Source organism: Lytechinus pictus, chromosome 15, assembly GCF_037042905.1.
Source record: "Lytechinus pictus isolate F3 Inbred chromosome 15, Lp3.0, whole genome shotgun sequence".
In the NCBI taxonomy this organism is placed as follows: domain Eukaryota; kingdom Metazoa; phylum Echinodermata; class Echinoidea; order Temnopleuroida; family Toxopneustidae; genus Lytechinus; species Lytechinus pictus.
This window is the reverse complement of record NC_087259.1, coordinates 13,950,564-13,967,796: the sequence shown is the minus strand read 5'-3', so window position 1 is coordinate 13,967,796 and position 17,233 is coordinate 13,950,564. Positions and strand designations below refer to the sequence as shown.

At 35.9% G+C, this 17,233-nt stretch overlaps 2 protein-coding genes across 3 annotated transcripts in view; one reads left to right on the top strand and one right to left on the bottom strand.

The window, feature by feature from the left end:
- The window catches only part of LOC129277790 (hamartin-like), a 41,378-nt gene extending 33,391 nt beyond the window's left edge, over positions 1–7,987 (top strand). The window contains exons 16-19 of one of the 2 annotated variants that reach the window (XR_010295965.1): positions 403–491; positions 2,200–2,268; positions 3,011–5,433; positions 5,521–6,772. Coding sequence is in view for 1 of the 2 variants with exons in the window: in XM_054913961.2 (XP_054769936.2) it covers positions 403–491; positions 2,200–2,268; positions 3,011–3,892 (1,040 nt within the window). In the remaining variant the exon portion in view is untranslated. Of the gene's footprint in view, positions 1–402; positions 492–2,199; positions 2,269–3,010 lie in introns of both variants that reach the window. The other variant, XM_054913961.2, reaches the window with a different exon arrangement.
- A 1,867-nt stretch (positions 7,988–9,854) lies between these two features.
- LOC129278383 (mediator of RNA polymerase II transcription subunit 22-like) lies at positions 9,855–16,231 on the bottom strand. The gene is made up of 3 exons (XM_054914570.2): positions 14,643–16,231; positions 13,200–13,280; positions 9,855–12,666 (listed from the first exon to the last, which is right to left on the bottom strand). Exons 1-3 carry the CDS (start codon positions 14,787–14,789, stop codon positions 12,448–12,450), a joined length of 447 nt encoding a protein of 148 aa, XP_054770545.1. The 5' UTR covers positions 14,790–16,231; the 3' UTR covers positions 9,855–12,447.
- Positions 16,232–17,233: the final 1,002 nt, after the last annotated feature.

Sequence of the window (17,233 nt, the reverse complement as noted above, 5' to 3'; positions counted from 1 at the left end):
CCACTATCCACATGGTCTAATTGCCATTTGTTCCACTCACCGTTTCGTCTGATAACTAGTTGGTCCAATAGCCATTTAGTCCATATACCATTTGGTCTATTTGGATTAAGTGATAATTGGGCGAAATGAATGAAAAGAAAATGGGTATTAGACCAAATGGTTTTGGGACGAAATGGTCATAGACGAACTGGTGATTATTGGACCAATGTTTTACCATATTGACTTGTGAAGATGCTGTGATCATTTTTGATTTAGTTGATTTGTTGACAATTCTCTCTTCCTATGAATAATTTAAGAATGATTACCATATAGATTGAGAAGATGCTGTGATGCTTTTCATTTTTTATTTATATTGTTAACAATGCTCTTTTTACAAATATTTTGAAAATAATGTCTATATAGACTGTCATGATGCTGCGAGACAGAAGAGCATACAGCTTGAAGCGGCCAAAGCTAGAATCACTGAGATAGACGCCCTCCTCATTCAAAGGGTATGTATTTCTCATTTTCCCTATCACGTATTCTGTGAATCAAAATGATTTTGTGCTCTGATTTGGGGCATATTAATTGTTAACCCTTTGCGCGCTGATGTTGCAATCCATGCACATTCGTACAATTGAATTCAACAATCGTAATAATTAGTTTTCTCCCCTACCTTCAAATTAGTTAAGCTAATAAAAGGCGACAATTCTTGGATAGCGTCTACATGTATATGATAAAAATAATAGGTATCAATGGTGCAATATTGAAATCTTAAATTAAAGAAAATAACATGGAAACAATTGTCATTATTATCCCCCCCCCCCAAATTTATTCAGCATGCAAAGAGTTAATGAGTGTTGTCGGTAATGAACATTAATGTCTTATAAATGTGGTAGTTATCACTAATTACCCTTACTCAAACACTGCAGGACTCTGATCACCAGCTTTTCTAGCGGCATGGCCCCTGCTACTCAAGTTGATGAGAATTTAATTGTAGCCAAACAATTATGTATTATTAACGATGTTACAATATCAAGGAATATACTAACTGAAATCTGTTCCCCAGAACACAAATTTTAGCCATCATTGTATAATTTATTTCAAATTATCTATGCAATGTATTTTAAAAGAAGGCCCCAAGATCATTGGCAAAGCTTAGTTTTTACAGCCTTAACCCTAAATAGACTGGGCTATTTTGATGCCTAAGAAGACTGGGGGGGGGGGCTGATTCAGCCCCCCCCTATGATCTCGGCCGTCGACCGCGCGATCGCGACGAAAATTGGCACGTGCATTACCCACGGCATAATCTCCAAGACTGTAGGATCAAATTTTCCGAAAAATTTCAAAATTCATTAATTATGCTAATTTATGCGTAAAATCAAAGATTTGCTCTAATTAACTAAATAAGGCCTCTAAACTGCTATTTTTTTTATTCATAGACTCTTTGTAGGATTCTAATCAAATGTACATGAAAAAAAATTCAACATCACAATTCTTTTCTTATGTATTTTATTGTTTTAAAAATTTCTTATGTATTTCTTTGTTTTTTTACTTTTTGTTTTTTATTGTTTTTTCAATGAAAATCATCCGTGACTTTATTCTGACCATAAACAAGATGAAATTAATTTAGTTTGATTAGTAAAATTGAAAATAATGATACATTTATGAATTTTGGCTGAAAACACAATTTGCATTGGATTTGTACACAAATTCACGTTTTTTAGCAATTTTGGGTCGACATGTACTTACGAAATGTTGCGTAATTTCGGAACCACGTACCCGGGGGTCGCAAATTTGGTCTCAAAAGTTGCGCAAGACTTGAAAGAAAAAAGTCATGGAACGGCGCGGCGCCAGCTTTTCGCATTACAGATTTATCGCGAAAAATGTCGAGGGGGGGGCTGAATCAGCCCCCCCCAGTCTTTTTAGGGTTAAATCCTAAGCATTGTTGTCCTTGATATCAGTACTAAATGTTATGAATTTAATTGAATATTATGGGAACCTCATTGGCATCTGCCAATATTTGTTTGAAACAAAAATGCAAATCAGTACAAAACATATATATAATTTGATGAATATTTAAGGAGAAATTTAACACAAGGTTATTATGAATGTATTGGAAAATTACTGTATTCATGGGTGAGTAATTTATAATTTTGAATATTTCTTAAGTTGATTTCTCTTTAGTTTTTCGTGTGTACTTTTTTATTTTTAAATCAGGACCGATCAATAGCAGAGCAGAAGAGATACCTTGAGAGCGTGAAGAGTTTATCAAATGGAAAGATTGAGGTAAGTTTCTGTCTGGGCCTCAACTTATGTAGAGTTTTAATGGATTCTGCATATATTTTACGTGACCTGCCATCTAAACACCAACATTAAGTCCCCCATAGTGATTTTTTGACGTCAATTGACGCCTTTTGCCGTGGTTATCCAGGCTATTTTATTCACGAGTCTACTGTTTTGAAGTAATGAGTCCACTCTTCAAACAGTGGACTCATAAATAATAATAATAATATGTCCATTTATATAGCGCAGTTACTATGTGCATATACTCAACTGCGCTTTGATACTTGGTATCATATTATTACCCCGGCTGTTGCTGAGCTACCATATCAATAGGCGCTAAAGCGTTCAAGGAATAAATCCTACCGGGTACCCATTCACCTCATCTGGGTCGAGTGCAGCACAATGTGGATAAATTTCTTGCCAAAAGAAATTACTCCATGGCTGGGATTCGGACCCACGACCCTCTGTTTCAAAGTCCGGAGACTAATCCACTGGGCCACAACGCTCCACCCCATGACTCATGAATAAAATAGCATACTTAAGCATGGCAACAGGCGTCAATTTGGTGCACTGTGACAAAAGCGCACATCAGAATTGGACATTTTTTAATATATGTGATAAATAAGTGTAATTTATACAGGAAATCTGAATAAAACATGGTTTCAACTGATGATTTTAAAAACCATCTTTGTGAATTCGGGCCTTAATGCGTAATGATTTTGATTTTAATCTTTTATGTCACCAGGCGATGGAAGCAAAATACAACTCCTTGAAAAAGGTAACGCAACGTCTGGAAGGGGAGCTTCTTAAACCCAACAAACACCGCAGTGAACAGTGCAACTCCCGTCGTGACCATGCCCAACAACGTTCCAACCCAGATGGAGCTCAGCTGGAAGACTCCACCTCCAGTTCTGGGATTTCCCGCAGTAGGTCCAACAGTCCGCAGAAGATGTTCAGTCGCAGCGGCAGCACAGGATCACAGAAGAGTAGACCTGATCCTGCCGAGAGAAGAACCCCATTGGGAGATGAGGGGGCAGCTACAGCACTTGCAAATGTAAGGACATCGCGTAAGACTTCCACTCCCACTCCTAAGCAGGTTCAACAAGCAACGCAGGAAGGGTCAAAGACACCTAGTCCCTGTGCAGGAGAGCTCTTGAATCAACCATCGGTAAAGTCGCGATCGAAGGAAGGTCCTGTAAATGGGAAAACGAACAAGATGCAGAGTTCTGCCATTCGATTCAGCGAAGCTTCTCCTTTTCAGCGGGTGCACTCCGTGTCTAGTGCCCCTTCAAACTTAGCTCCCAATGCTCCGCAAGGGAATGCATCTCATGAGAGACCCTTCAAGGATAGGGCATCGGCTGTCGCCTCCAACAGTTGTCACTCCTGTCCTGAATTCGACAAACTATCTCAGCATCCTGCTGGCAGTTTAGCTGGTAGCCCTCATGGACTGTCTTCAGAGGGCAGTGAGGATAACAATGGGAGCCCTTCAAATCAAGAAGGAAGGAAAGCGAATGCGGAGAGAACTGCCATTGTTGACGATATCGGGTGTGGAGTTGGTAGCCAGGGTATAGCGTCACACTTGGAATTGGATGCAAGTGTGGAAGAGCATGGATTATCTCATTGGTGACAGAATCAACCGAGAGTCAATAAGATTGACTTTGTGATGTAAGCAACTCTATCTGAATTGAATGTGCCACTGGAGTGATGATCACATCACCATGTGGGTGAAATTTGTCATAAAAATTATTTTCGTGTCACATCCTTTGATGAATAGAATAGGGTGGGTAAGGGAAGCAAGAACGCTGACAAATACCTCTTTTGGTCTCAATTTTCTGACGTATATATACAGATGTTTAGCTCTGATTTATGCCAATCTCACTCCAGAGCGATATGAAATTGAATTCCTAGCAGAGTAGTTCCCATATCATTGGTGTGTATAGTGCGTCACATTCATATGTCCTTGTCTTCTTGGGGGGGGGGGTAATCTTGCCTAAAACCACTCAAATTGAAATCAGAATTATTGATACTTCAAAAATAATCCATAATTGCTGAGAATGTAGTGAGGCCCTCATGTTTCCTCCTGAGCACTCTCGAGAGGCTATTTAAGTAATATTCTGACAAAATTGTGAATCTGCAACTAATCCCAAAATCTATCGCTGATGTGTGCTAAAACTTTTTATCTACATTGTGTTTGTATTCTTTGGTGTAGATTTGTTTAAATAAATATGTGATCTCAATAAGGACTATTAGTATTTTAATCTACATACACATTTTATAAGTTGGAATGGGGTAACTTGGGTGGCAGGGGTGGGTGGGGGGTAGGATATTTTTTTCATTAGTGGTAAATAACCAAAAATATAGGCTCTGTCACATCGTTCCATGCAAGACTTGCATTTGACCTGCAGGTGACTATAGTTTGCTAACCACAGATGGCTGGTATTGACAGTATCTCGCATGCATTTAATAGCAGGAGTTGTGGGTGATTGCCCACAACTCACCTGCAAGACTTGCACAGAACGATATGACAGGGCCTTTAATAATGAAAATTAAAAAAAAAAATCCTTTAGGTCATTGACACAGAAATTCACAATTAAAAAAGGATGTACAGGACAACATAATGTCCAACTTGATCATTGAGAGTCAGAGATACTGGCCTATTGTTAGGTCAGTTCTTAGAAGATTCTGAAATGCGGGGTTATTCTGAATGATAATGCATTCATGATCAATGTGTCATTGGATTTTCTGTTCTCTAAGGTGCTATGGCCACACCAGAATTTCTATTTTGATAACCCTTTGAAACAGAATCTGCTATTTGAATTTACTGCTCATGCAGCTTTATGATATGAAAAATCAACCCCCTTCCCCACCCGTGGTAATGAATTTATCATTTGCATGATTCGGTGCAGGTAGATCTTTTGTTCAGTGACATGCTATCCATAAATAACCTATCGTCTCCTCGTTTGTGTAATTTTAACAAAGTTTATTTCGCAGACAATATGAGAAATTCAGCCATGTATTAAAAAATTAAAAAAATGCTGTGTATGTCATTTTTTCATATATTAATGTTTAACAAATGGATGTATAGAAAATGTTCATATCTTTGCAAGTCATTTGTTTGAAATAAGTTAATGGCAAATACAAGCAACTTGCACATTGTTATTTGTTCATGTGAAAGCACAAAGCACTTTCAATGGTGAATATTCCTCCTTGTAGCTGCTCTTTATAGCTGACGTTAACATATATCTCAAACCCAAGTTGCTATATACTGTTATCTTGGCATTTTGTTTAGGTATTACCACCCCACCCTCCCTCACCCAATTATTGAAAGTATCCATGGGCATTCTTCGAGTAAATTATGTCATTTTCAATAATAAAATTTCTTATACAGAATACATTTTGGCCTAAAATCATTATCTATATATTTTTTGTGTAGAAAAGTTTACACTAGTGCCACTATATGAATAAAATTAAAGTGACCACTAGTCAGATAAAAAGCCTTGTTCCAGTAAATGATACGTTCGCAATCCATTTATAAAATAGCATGGTTTACACATTTCATGTTCATCTGTTATAAAATAACAAAAAGGGTATTAAGGTGCAAGTGTCTTTTTTCACAAAACCTGCAACCAGTAGTAAGAGCGATATTTATTCAACAGATTTTCTCATAGTGAATAAATGCAACAATCTCACTTGCTCGTAATGATAACTTGTCATTTGTGATTGATATCATGTATAATGAAAGAGGGCCTAGGTCATAATTATCATCTTTGGGATTATAAAAGTTAGTTGATGCAAGAAATATTTATTAATTTCAAGTCCAAAATCAATCTTAAATCAATCTTGCTTGCAATTGTCCATTGTCTCTTTTGGTTCTATTATATATTGTCTCGCTCTAGCGTTCTAGTCATTCATGCAATTTTACTCCGATGAGTGCATGTCGAAAAGCTTCAGTATGTCAGTTTTTAAGGCTATTTTACGATTTTGCGATACCAAACACTTATTTCTTTGCAATTAATTACAAATTTGCAATACATTCATTTTGTCTTTTGCAACAGAATATCATGAATTACTAAGATATATCTATCTATTGGAAATTTGTCGTGGAATTTTGCGATTGATGGAAAATACATGTCAGATTCACAATACCTCTTCTAAATTTCCATTGTGTATGTGGCATGCTTGTAAAATTCAAAGTTTTTGTGTGGGTCCTATGACATGTATCTTTGAGTTATCATCACACACATGTTGCACATCACCTGGGTTTTGTTTTCATGGGAAAATTGCGAGTCTACCAGAATAAGATTGTCCACTTATCTTGGTAAACTGCCGATTGGTCTATTGCCAACTCGTCATGCCATTCCGTCCATCCACATTTCGTCTAACAGCCATTTGGTCCAATAATCACTTTGTCTAATCACCAGTTCGTCTCGTTACCAGTTGGTCTAATACCAATTTCTTTTAATTCATTTCGTCCAATTAACACCAAGTCCAATAGACCAAATGTTATGTGGACTAAATGACCATTGGACCAATTGGTTATTAGACGAAATGGTGAGTGGACGAAATGACAATTAGACCATGTGGATAGCGGACGAACTGATGTTAGACCAAATGATAGTAGACGAGTTGGTAATTGGACGAATTGGCATTAGACCAAATGGAAATAAACCCTTATCTCTACTGCCATTGCTCATCATGATAACTCCATATTTTTCCATGAGAACCAATTGTCGAGCCATTTTATGGTCGATCACATGTGGTCTTTTGTGTCAGGGTGGTTTGTTACGCAATTTATCATTTTATGCATGATGATTCTATAAAAATAACTTGAGTGCGAAATGGCAAAATACAAGCCCAAAGGTTTTTTTTTTTACCTTAGTTAATATTAAAATAAAAATTGACACAAATATGTACTTTGCATTTAATATGTGTACCGGTAGTAAAAAGGTTAATTTAAATCAGAATACATGTATTTGAACTTGAGCTCATATAATTAGAAATGTTTTAGAAACCCCCTTTTGGCATACCATATACAGGTTGTTTCTTATACTTAATGACACGCCCTTTGGTTGTATTTCTTATAGATTTTTATTGTGATCATGTCATTTCATCAGGGAGGAAAACATCATTATCTTCATTATGTTAATTTATTATCCCTCACAAACATGCTCTATGGCACATTGATGCCAGGGATGTGTTTCACAAAGATTTAAGTATGACTTAGAGTGGCACTTAAATGCTGATGTGCTCATGATATGCAACGCGCAATCTTATTGACTAGGACGCAGTATTGCGCGTCCTCTTGGCATGATCTGACCAATGCTGTCATGCCTTTTATAACGCAAGCAACTAGGCATGAAATGTGAAACGCCCCACTGGTTGATCTTTTACGAAGATGGAATTAATTCTCAACTTTAACAAGCAATCTATAAATATTTATTCACAATGACAAAGTATGGTGTTGCTGCCTCCCGCAACTATTATAACTTGACCATTATTGCAACTACCATGGTAACGAGGCTCAGCAGACAATCACAATCAAGGTTGCCATGGTAGTTGAAATAACAAAGTTACCATAGTTGTAAATCTTTATGAAACAGGGCCCAAGATCTGTCAAGTTCTTGAATGTTTATGTACAAGTTATGGGAGCGGTGCTATTTGTATACTACTAGATTACATAATTTTGTGCAATTAAAACAAAGATGTTGTTTCGCAAATTTCATTACACCGTTATTTTATTTTTGTATGGTTTATGTGATATACATTTTGTCCAAGAGATTTTTTATTTATTTTCAAATGGAGAGTGTATTGTGTAGTATTTCTATAAGTAAAATAAACTTTGACCTTGGGCCCCTTTGCATAAGTTACTATAAAGAAAATTTGCCATCCAATGGTAACTACCATGGCAACGATGATCAGCATCCAATCAAAATCAAGGATTCCATGCAAGTTACCATTGGATGGTAAAGATACATACCATTATGGTAACTTGTATGCAATGGGGCCCAGGAGTTGAACATTGAACGTTATATTTCTATGACCAGTTGTTTGATGGGCCAAAGGAAAACAAAATAGTTAATTAAAATGTAATTTGTATTTTTGATGTGACAATTCAACGTAGCTCATTTGCTAAAAAATAACTACCGGTACATGTATGGGGTTAAATTGAATTGAAAGATGATGTAATTATGGCTAGCTTAAAAGTTTACCTGAACAGATATTCTGAACTCAATTTTAACAGTGATCTAAATCTGTGGTGTAATTAGGGGTAACCAAATGTGATACAGATATTCAAGTTGGCACTTTCTGGGAAATGAACAATTTGAGTTAAGATTTAACATGAATTTCACAAAATCTTTCAGTAAATAATGTTCTTCATATTATTATGAGTAAGTGTACCAAATATCTCATAAAAATTTGAAAGAAATATAGGATTTTCTTGGAAAAAACCTCGGGCAGTCATTTTCAGATTGAAAAAAAAATGGCAGCCCATGTCTGCGCACCCATTCATTTTGCACACGATTTGTGGATTTTGATGAGAAAGGATGCATTTTGAGGCCGTCACATGAAATGCCCAAGTTTCCCACCATTTTGAATCAGATTTTTTGATGAATATCAGTCTATGTATTGCATGTGTAAAGTTCGTGCTCGTTCCGTATCTTCTTTTACTAGAATCGCGCAGATACGCGTGTGCGCAGACAAGGGAGACTGCGCAGACTTTGGGGAACTTGCCATATGATATTTCCAAAAGTTCTCTTCACCAAGAAAAGAGCCGAATAAATAGAAATATATAGCATAAACCAGTTACAGAAAACGGGTTGTCGGGGCGTCGTGGTTATGTCTCTCCTTTCAATCTGAAGGAAGTGGGTTCAATTCCCACCCATGGCGTGTTTTCTGTCAGCTAGAAATTTACCCACATTGTGCTGCACTCAACCCAGGTGAGGTGAATGGGTACCCGGTAGGAAGAAATTCCTCGAAGGCCAGAGCGCCTGTGGGCAGCACGGCTTTACTGTAGCCGGGGTAATAACATTATTGTAATGCGCAGTGGAGTATGTATAGAAATTGCCCAATACAAATGTATAATCATTATTAAACCAGATTTTAATAATGCCTTAAAGTATTGAATTGGGACCCATATTGCCTAGTAATGAAAGAAGACTTATTTGTTCCAATTTCTGACTAGAATTTGAAAAAAAGGTCAAGGTTCAAATGCTGCTTTGTCATACAATTTTCGGTGTTCCACAAAGATTTTTTTTCTGACCATAGATCATTTAAATTCCTAGATATGTGGTATATCATGGGACATGATTCTGTGTAATAATGAGATTACATGCTACATATCATGTGCACATTTGCACTCGACACATCTTTATAACAATGATGAAGCATTTTGAAGCAAATTTACTATTCATTATTTTCAAATGATATCAGCAAACATGTTGATTGAATGTATTCCTTTTAAGAAAAATATTGGATGATTTGGCAACCATTGTCAGCCAGACAGCCATAGAGTATATTCCTTTATCGTGACAAAAATTTGCATATGCAGAACCTTTTTGAAAGTAATTCAAAGAAATCAACCATAAACATATTTGTTCCATGTTTTATTCTGCCATATTTAAGACATGGAATATTGTGTCTTGTATCAAGAGCGATCAATAAATCACAAAATCCTAAAATTAAATTTTACATGTATTTCTGTTTAATATTTTTCCTCCTTTTTACCCAGTTTGTCAATACAATATGGAGAACCAGTGAAACATATTGGCCCGAATTCACAAAGGTGGTTTTGAAAACCCACGGTTGAGTCCATGGTTTATGCAGATTTCCTGTATAATTTACGCTTAATTTAGCGCTTATCGGGCGCATGTATGAAAAAATGCCCAACGCTGATGCGCGCTTTTGTCACAGTGCGCCAAATTGATGCCTGTTACCATGGTTAGATACGCTATTTTGTTCATGAGTCCACTGTTTGAAGAGTGGACTCGTGAATAAAATAGCATGGACATTTTTTAATATACGCGGTAAAGTAAGTGTATTTTATACAGGAAACCTGCATAAACCATGGACTCAACCGTGAGTTTTCAAAACCACCTTTGTGAATTCAGGCCTACATGTTCATACAAGAGACAGAAAAAGAGAATAGAGAAAGCAAATAACAGAGAAAGGGGGCAGAACATTAAAATGCCAAAGTATGATCATTCCAATACAGGTCAAATATTTTGGGACTGCAGAAATCGGTTAGACTTACATGTATACCCTGTTCCCACTGTCATGTGATCCGTTAAGAATGCCACAATTTTACTTATGTATTACAGAAAAGCGTATATTTTTTAATCATTCCAAAAAAAATTTGCAATGTGATTGCCTCGACTGATCTGATACATGTATGATCATTACGATTAACCCACGATTAAGACCATCGTTTCCATCGAGGCGTGAATCGTGACGATAGGAACTAGGTATTTGGAAAAATTCGACTAAAGAGGTGTATCAAATAATTCCATGTTTTTAATAATCTGGGGGGGGGGGGGGTTTCACAAAGATTTAAGTATGACAGTAGTGCACATCCTTTTCGCATGATCTGACCAATGAGGTCATGCATTTTATACGGCCATTAGACAATTAAGTGCAACTCTTAGTCATAATTAAATCTTTGGGAAACACCCCTCTGGGGTCCGTTGCAGAAAGAGTTGCGTTTAAACGCAAGTCAAAAAATCCATCACAAGTTCCAAATGCACGCTGTTGATTGGTTGAAAATCAAGTTGCACATGATTTTTAGAGTTGCGTTTGATTGCAATTCTTTCTGCAACGGGCCCCAGGTCTCATAAATAGGCGAATAACCACATATAAAAATGGAAGGTCGACTTAGGCAGAGTTACCTATACATGAAATGTAATCAAATTTTAACCAAACAGGGCCCTCTCTTTTAAGATTGTGTTAGATTTGATGGAAATCCATCAATGTCATAATTCTTCTCATAGGAAAGATACACAACTTCCCTTTGAAAATGCCGAACACACTAAATGCACTACAGCAAACCAAACGACGATGCATGCATGAGTATACATCATACAGTGTATTTAGAAAATAACAGTGTATTTAGAAAATACTTTGAAGTTTGACTGAACATGCATTTCAGATGATGATGCTGCTGGCTTTCCTTAGTTAAGATCGATTTGATCAATCGGAACTTTTTAAGACAGGGCCCAGATGGTCTGACATTGATCACAAAAAGCCACAAGAATCAAATACAACACATTTTGGTGGATCATATAGGGATAAATATCGATCCAAATTAATGAAGGGGGTTCGATTTTGTGGTTTTCAATCATGTTTTATCCACTCAATATGCATTTCATCAATAAACAAAGTACGTCTTATGAATGCATTCTTCGTTTACAGGGAGCTAAATTTACACTTGCTATATAAATAAATAAGTCATCATGAACCATTACAAAATTGAAATTCATGCACTTATATCATATAACATATGAAGCAGCTGCTTGTTTATGATGTCCCAAATTCAAAACTTTAAATTCTAATAACTTTCTTAATCTTTAATGGATTTTCCTCAAACCTTCACCAATATTTTTATTATTTTTTTCTGCTATATTGAGAACAAACTTTTCTTCAGGGTGAACTTTCCCTTTAAAAGGGTAAACAAGAAAAGAAAATAGATGTCATTTTTCTTCATTCATGATACTATAGGGCCTATCAAAGCCAATGGAAAATTCTTCTGCATGGCGTTGCATGAGGAGCTGAGTTTAAAGTTTTTCCTCTTAGCCTAGGTCTTGATGTCCCAGACCCTGGGTCTTGATCAGATTACTTCAATATTCACAATATCTTTTCTCGTAAAGATTATTGGATAGTTCTTGGTAAAGCAGCAATATTCCTGAGTCATTGTTTTAGACACTGAATGGTCAGAACAGGTAGATAGTCAACAGTCCATTCCATAATCTTGAAAGCATCCTGCAAAACATCTCTGGAGACCAGTTATGTATGACACCATCATTCATACCTTGATGACCCCACACAGATGATGAACCACTGCATAGTTCTTCAAGAAGTCTTTGTTGATGCTTAATCAGATCATGACAGGTAGCTCATGAACAGTCCATTCATATATACTCACATGATCTGTGAAGACTAGTTTTTTTGTATAAGATGGTGAAAATCTTATCATTTATACTTCGAAGAGTAGAATTCTTCCTCTATCTCATACAGGTCATTGGATAGTTCATCCCGGAGTTGCATTATCTTTGAGTCGACGTTGTTCTGGACGTTGCTCAAGAAACGAGCCCTCTTCTCAATGTTCTCATTGGCCAGGGGAAAGTCATTCAAGATGAGGAACTGCTTGATGTCCGCAACCAACGATATGAGAGACTCCCCTGCTCGAACCTAGAAGAGATGATAACACAATTATTTGTTATACATCCTCAGGGTGTTAAGATGGTACACTTTGTGTGGAACAGGGAAGGATTCAATAACCCAGGGGTTAAAAACTACATTTAAAGCACTTAGAAATGCATGAAAGCAAAATAAAAAATAACAATAATGATAATTTTGTTTTTATTGTTATTGCTATCATTATCATCATTACCATCACCATCACCACCACCATCATCATCATCACCATCACCATCACCATCACCATCATCATCATCATCATCATCATCATCATCATCATCATCATCTTCATCATCATCATCATCCATCATCCATCATCATCATCATCATCACCATCATCATCATCACCATCACCATCATCATCTATCATCATCATCATCACCATCACATCACCATCACCATCACCATCATCATCACCATCACCATCACCATCACCATCATCATCACCATCACCATCACCATCATCATCAGCATTACAATTATTTTTATCAAACTTGTTAATGGCTGATGTGGAATGAACTCACAATGTTAGCTGCTCTGACTTGCATTTCAGTCTGGTCCTGCTCTCCCTGAGATTGTCTTGCAACCTGTGTTTCATCCTCCACCTTAACATCGACAGAAAGAGCATCAAAGTGAGAAATTTGGGGGTGTGTTTACATTATCTGGATAGAACTTAGAAGAATGATTCGGAACCATCTTTCTAGGTTTCACTAGGTGTTTGAGGATCCCCAGGAAAGATTTGTAAAAATGTCATCCCTAACTGAGATTTTCCCCTCATTCCCACGTTTCATTCCTTATCCTTCAGAAGCTGACCAAAGTGGTACATGTACAGTGATTGAAATTTAAAATTATTCTTGGGTACACTAGAAATTGCCATTTCATGGTTTTATGGAGCTCTAATAACTGACAAATACCCAAGTATGTATACCTTATCAATGCCCCAACCCAAAAAAATATTTATTGCAAGTGTGATCTGTCGTTCAATTTAATTCAATTCATTTATTAACCATATACAAATATTTAAATACAATGTAAAATAACATAATATATAATATGCATAAATGTAACAAGACAAGACATAGAACAAATAAATATACAACATATAAATATAATTTATCCATGTAAAAGAAAAATCAACAAATGGCAAGAGGCAACCAAAAAGATTAAAATCTTGTAGGCAGTTGCCCCTTTACAAGTATTCAAATAATCATTAAATAATCATAACGTAATCATTATACATTCACACATCAAACACAGAATCACCCACATCCATGACCCATTGCACTCAAACAAAAGAGAGAGAGAGAGAAGAGAGAGAGAGAGGGGGGAGGGTATGTTTAGAAAAGGGAATCAAGATAACCACTAATTAATTGTCTTCTAAGTAAAATTTTGAATGAGGAGGCAGTTGAACAAGAACGAATTATAGGATCTAAATTGTTATAAATTCTAGGTCCTGCATGTTTAAAAGAATTATGAATTTGATTATTAGAGGTCAGTGGAAGATGAAAATGAGAAGCTGAACGAGTATTAGTTCATTTATTATGGCAGTGCATGAATGCAACTTTCTCTTTCTCGACATAAGCTCAAAATATTATTGATAGCTTTGATTATGAACAAATTTAGTATCCTTTCTAAACTCTCACCCCTTATTTCTGGCAGATACCCCTTTATGTTGATAATGTGTCTATTTTTCCTTTAATATTTCAAAGAGAAAGAAATTCTTTGGAGGCCTATCAATATTGGAAAATACCAAACATTTTTACTCTGATTAATCATAAACAACATGTATCTCTATCAGGAGATGGGAGTTTGTATTTATTCCGTGATTAGTCTCATTAAAATTTGCAATCTGTATGAGCGTGTATGGGCACTTCATATAATGGGCACTACTTCATACAAGAAACTGAAAGATCACCCAGCATTCAAAATTTTGAATGAAGAAAATTCATACAATGAATCTACCTCACCTTGGCGAGTTTTAGGATCTCTGTAAAGTTGTCGAGTATGGACGATACATCATCTTTAAGTCTTCGCTTGTACGACTTGAGTTGGGTGTCTTTACTTTGGGTGAGCGCCCTCTGTGGTTGTTGCTGGCCAGCCTGTCCAAGAGACATTTTGAACTGAGCTGCTTTATCATACACAGTTCAGAATGAATCCCGATTGAAAAGATAAGAAATTGACACATTCATAGCAGTAGTGGTAAATTTGAAATGGGCGAAAATCCATTCATTTGATGATAAAATACTAAGTTTATTGACCTCAAACGACCATTGACCTGATTGACTTAAAAACTTGTATTCGCTTCATGTTATTTATGATATCAAATAACAATCTAAGTTTCATTTTATATGTGTTTAAGTACACTGTAATACAGTGAAGAAAATATCAATTCTTATCCCAGTTAACTGATCTGAAATAACCTTTGACCTTGACCCAGTAACCTGAAATTAAAACTTTTGATAACTTTAATGGAGCGTTGTGGCCCAGTGGATTAGTCTTCTGACTTTGAAACAGAGGGTCGTGGGTTCGAATCCCAGCCATGGCGTAATTTCCTTCAGCAAGAAATTCATCCACATTGTGCTGCACTCAACCCAGGTGAGATGAATGGGTACCTGGCAGGAATTTATTCCTTGAAATGCCACCGCGCTGTAAAAGGCTGCGGGGCTAAAGCCAGGGTAATACTATCCAAGTCCTTTGGAAGCGCATAGGGACGTTATGACATAATGTGATCGATATGCGCTATACAAGAACTGCTTTATTATTATTTAATTATCATGTCCATTATCAATACATATTCAAGTTTATATACTTGAAATGTCAAGATCAGGATCTTGCCGTAAATGTGGTAACTATTCATTGAATTGGTTTTGTATAAATTGTGACTATTTTGTCAACAAATTTAAGCCTGATGAATATTTTTGAAAAGTCCGCGAAGTTTAGACACCCCATCATACACGAATAGAATCAGAGTCGTCGATCAAAACATTGGAATCTCATCTCATCTGCTCAAATTAGACGAAATCTAGGTAAAATGGCCTTATCCAGAAGTAATTAAGTCACCTCTCTTCTCGTGTGTTGGTGTGTGCGCTCGTTGTGTACAAAGTGAATAGGAGAGGAAAGAAGTCACCGCCGCTGACGAAATAAACAGCAGTGAATGGAGACTTGGAGTGGTGACTCAAACCAGCATTCAGATTTCAGGGGCCTGTTGCATGACGAGATGAGCGATACGTAGGAACGTCCTAGGACCATTCTTCCGAGATAGGAAGATTGGCGACAAATCAGCGCTTTCCGTTTCACGAAGGCAATTTTGTCTTCCAAGTCCGCGACATCGTTTGATATCGATAGTATCGGAAAAATATTTAGTCTTCATCGTCACCTGAACCTTTTATTTCTGAATGACAACTTTACATAAAATCCGATATTTCAATAAAAGGAGATCAAATAATGTTTTATTTATTACTGATAGTAGAATTGATGTATGGAGCTTACTTTATGAGGTTAAAAGAGAAAAAACTTTAAAGATTCACAAACATAACTAAATAAAATCGAAATTTTCATTATTTCCCTTATTTAGAACACGCTGTCTTTTTAGAGACACCTTTTATTGATATTTCAACGAAAGAGACCCTTGTCCGACATAAAAATTGATTTAACTAAGTAATTTCGACATTTATTAGTTCAATATTCTGTATTTTTATAGAATACTTGTATATAATGATAATTTTGCAAATTATGCGTTAATATGTTATTTGTTGAGGTAGATATAGGATTTGAATGGAGTAAACAAATCAACAGTGTCTGATTGTATGAGACTAAAAAGGAAAATATGAGAGGCTGCGTGTGAAAAATCTAATTATTTATTTTATTTGTCAGATATAACGCAAGAAATACAAATGTGAGTGTTTAGAGTATAAACATACCTCAGTTGCATGATGAGTAACAGAAGAAAATGAAAATATGAAAATTGCTGCAAACATGTCCAAGTGGATAAAGTAGTACTTTGCAATAATAATTAAAACATAGAAAAAGGTGTGAATCAATCCGCAATGGAAAAAATACTTTTACAGAAATAATGCTAAATATGACAACGATCATAAACGCTGGTCATATTTATAGATGATCACTTAATTTATGGAAGTTTATATAAGAATATAAGGTTTAAGAAATAACATTAAAAATATATATGTTCAACATTTCAAAGTTAAGGAGTATAGAGACTATATGTTATGACATAAGGGCCGAAAGGGGCCTACCCTAAGATTTAAAATGCGCCTCTTCGTATGGACTTTCCATAATCTTTTCTTTAATGAACTTATCTTCATTTGTAATGATTGTGATGGATTCGTAAGCTATAGGCTTAATTTGTATAAATTCAATATTAGCTGCAGGCTTTTTGTTTTGTTTCACTGTTTCAAATCCAACAATTAATTTTCATTGATTAAAATAAATCTCAGCAAAAAAAAAAAATTATAATGAAAATAAAATAAAAATGAATAAATGATTTAGCATGTTTAACATCTTAGTTTTGTTCGTCTTGTTTTTTTTTTGCTGAATGTTA

Coding starts and splice junctions, on each gene's coding strand:
- LOC129278383 (XM_054914570.2), bottom strand. CDS start 14,789: ATGTCTCTTGGACAGGCTGGCCAGCAACAACCACAGAGGGCGCTCACC. Junction 13,281..14,642: donor AGATCCTAAAACTCGCCAAG/GTGAGGTAGATT, acceptor GTCGATGTTAAG/GTGGAGGATGAAACACAGGT. Junction 12,667..13,199: donor AAGTCAGAGCAGCTAACATT/GTGAGTTCATTC, acceptor CATCTCTTCTAG/GTTCGAGCAGGGGAGTCTCT.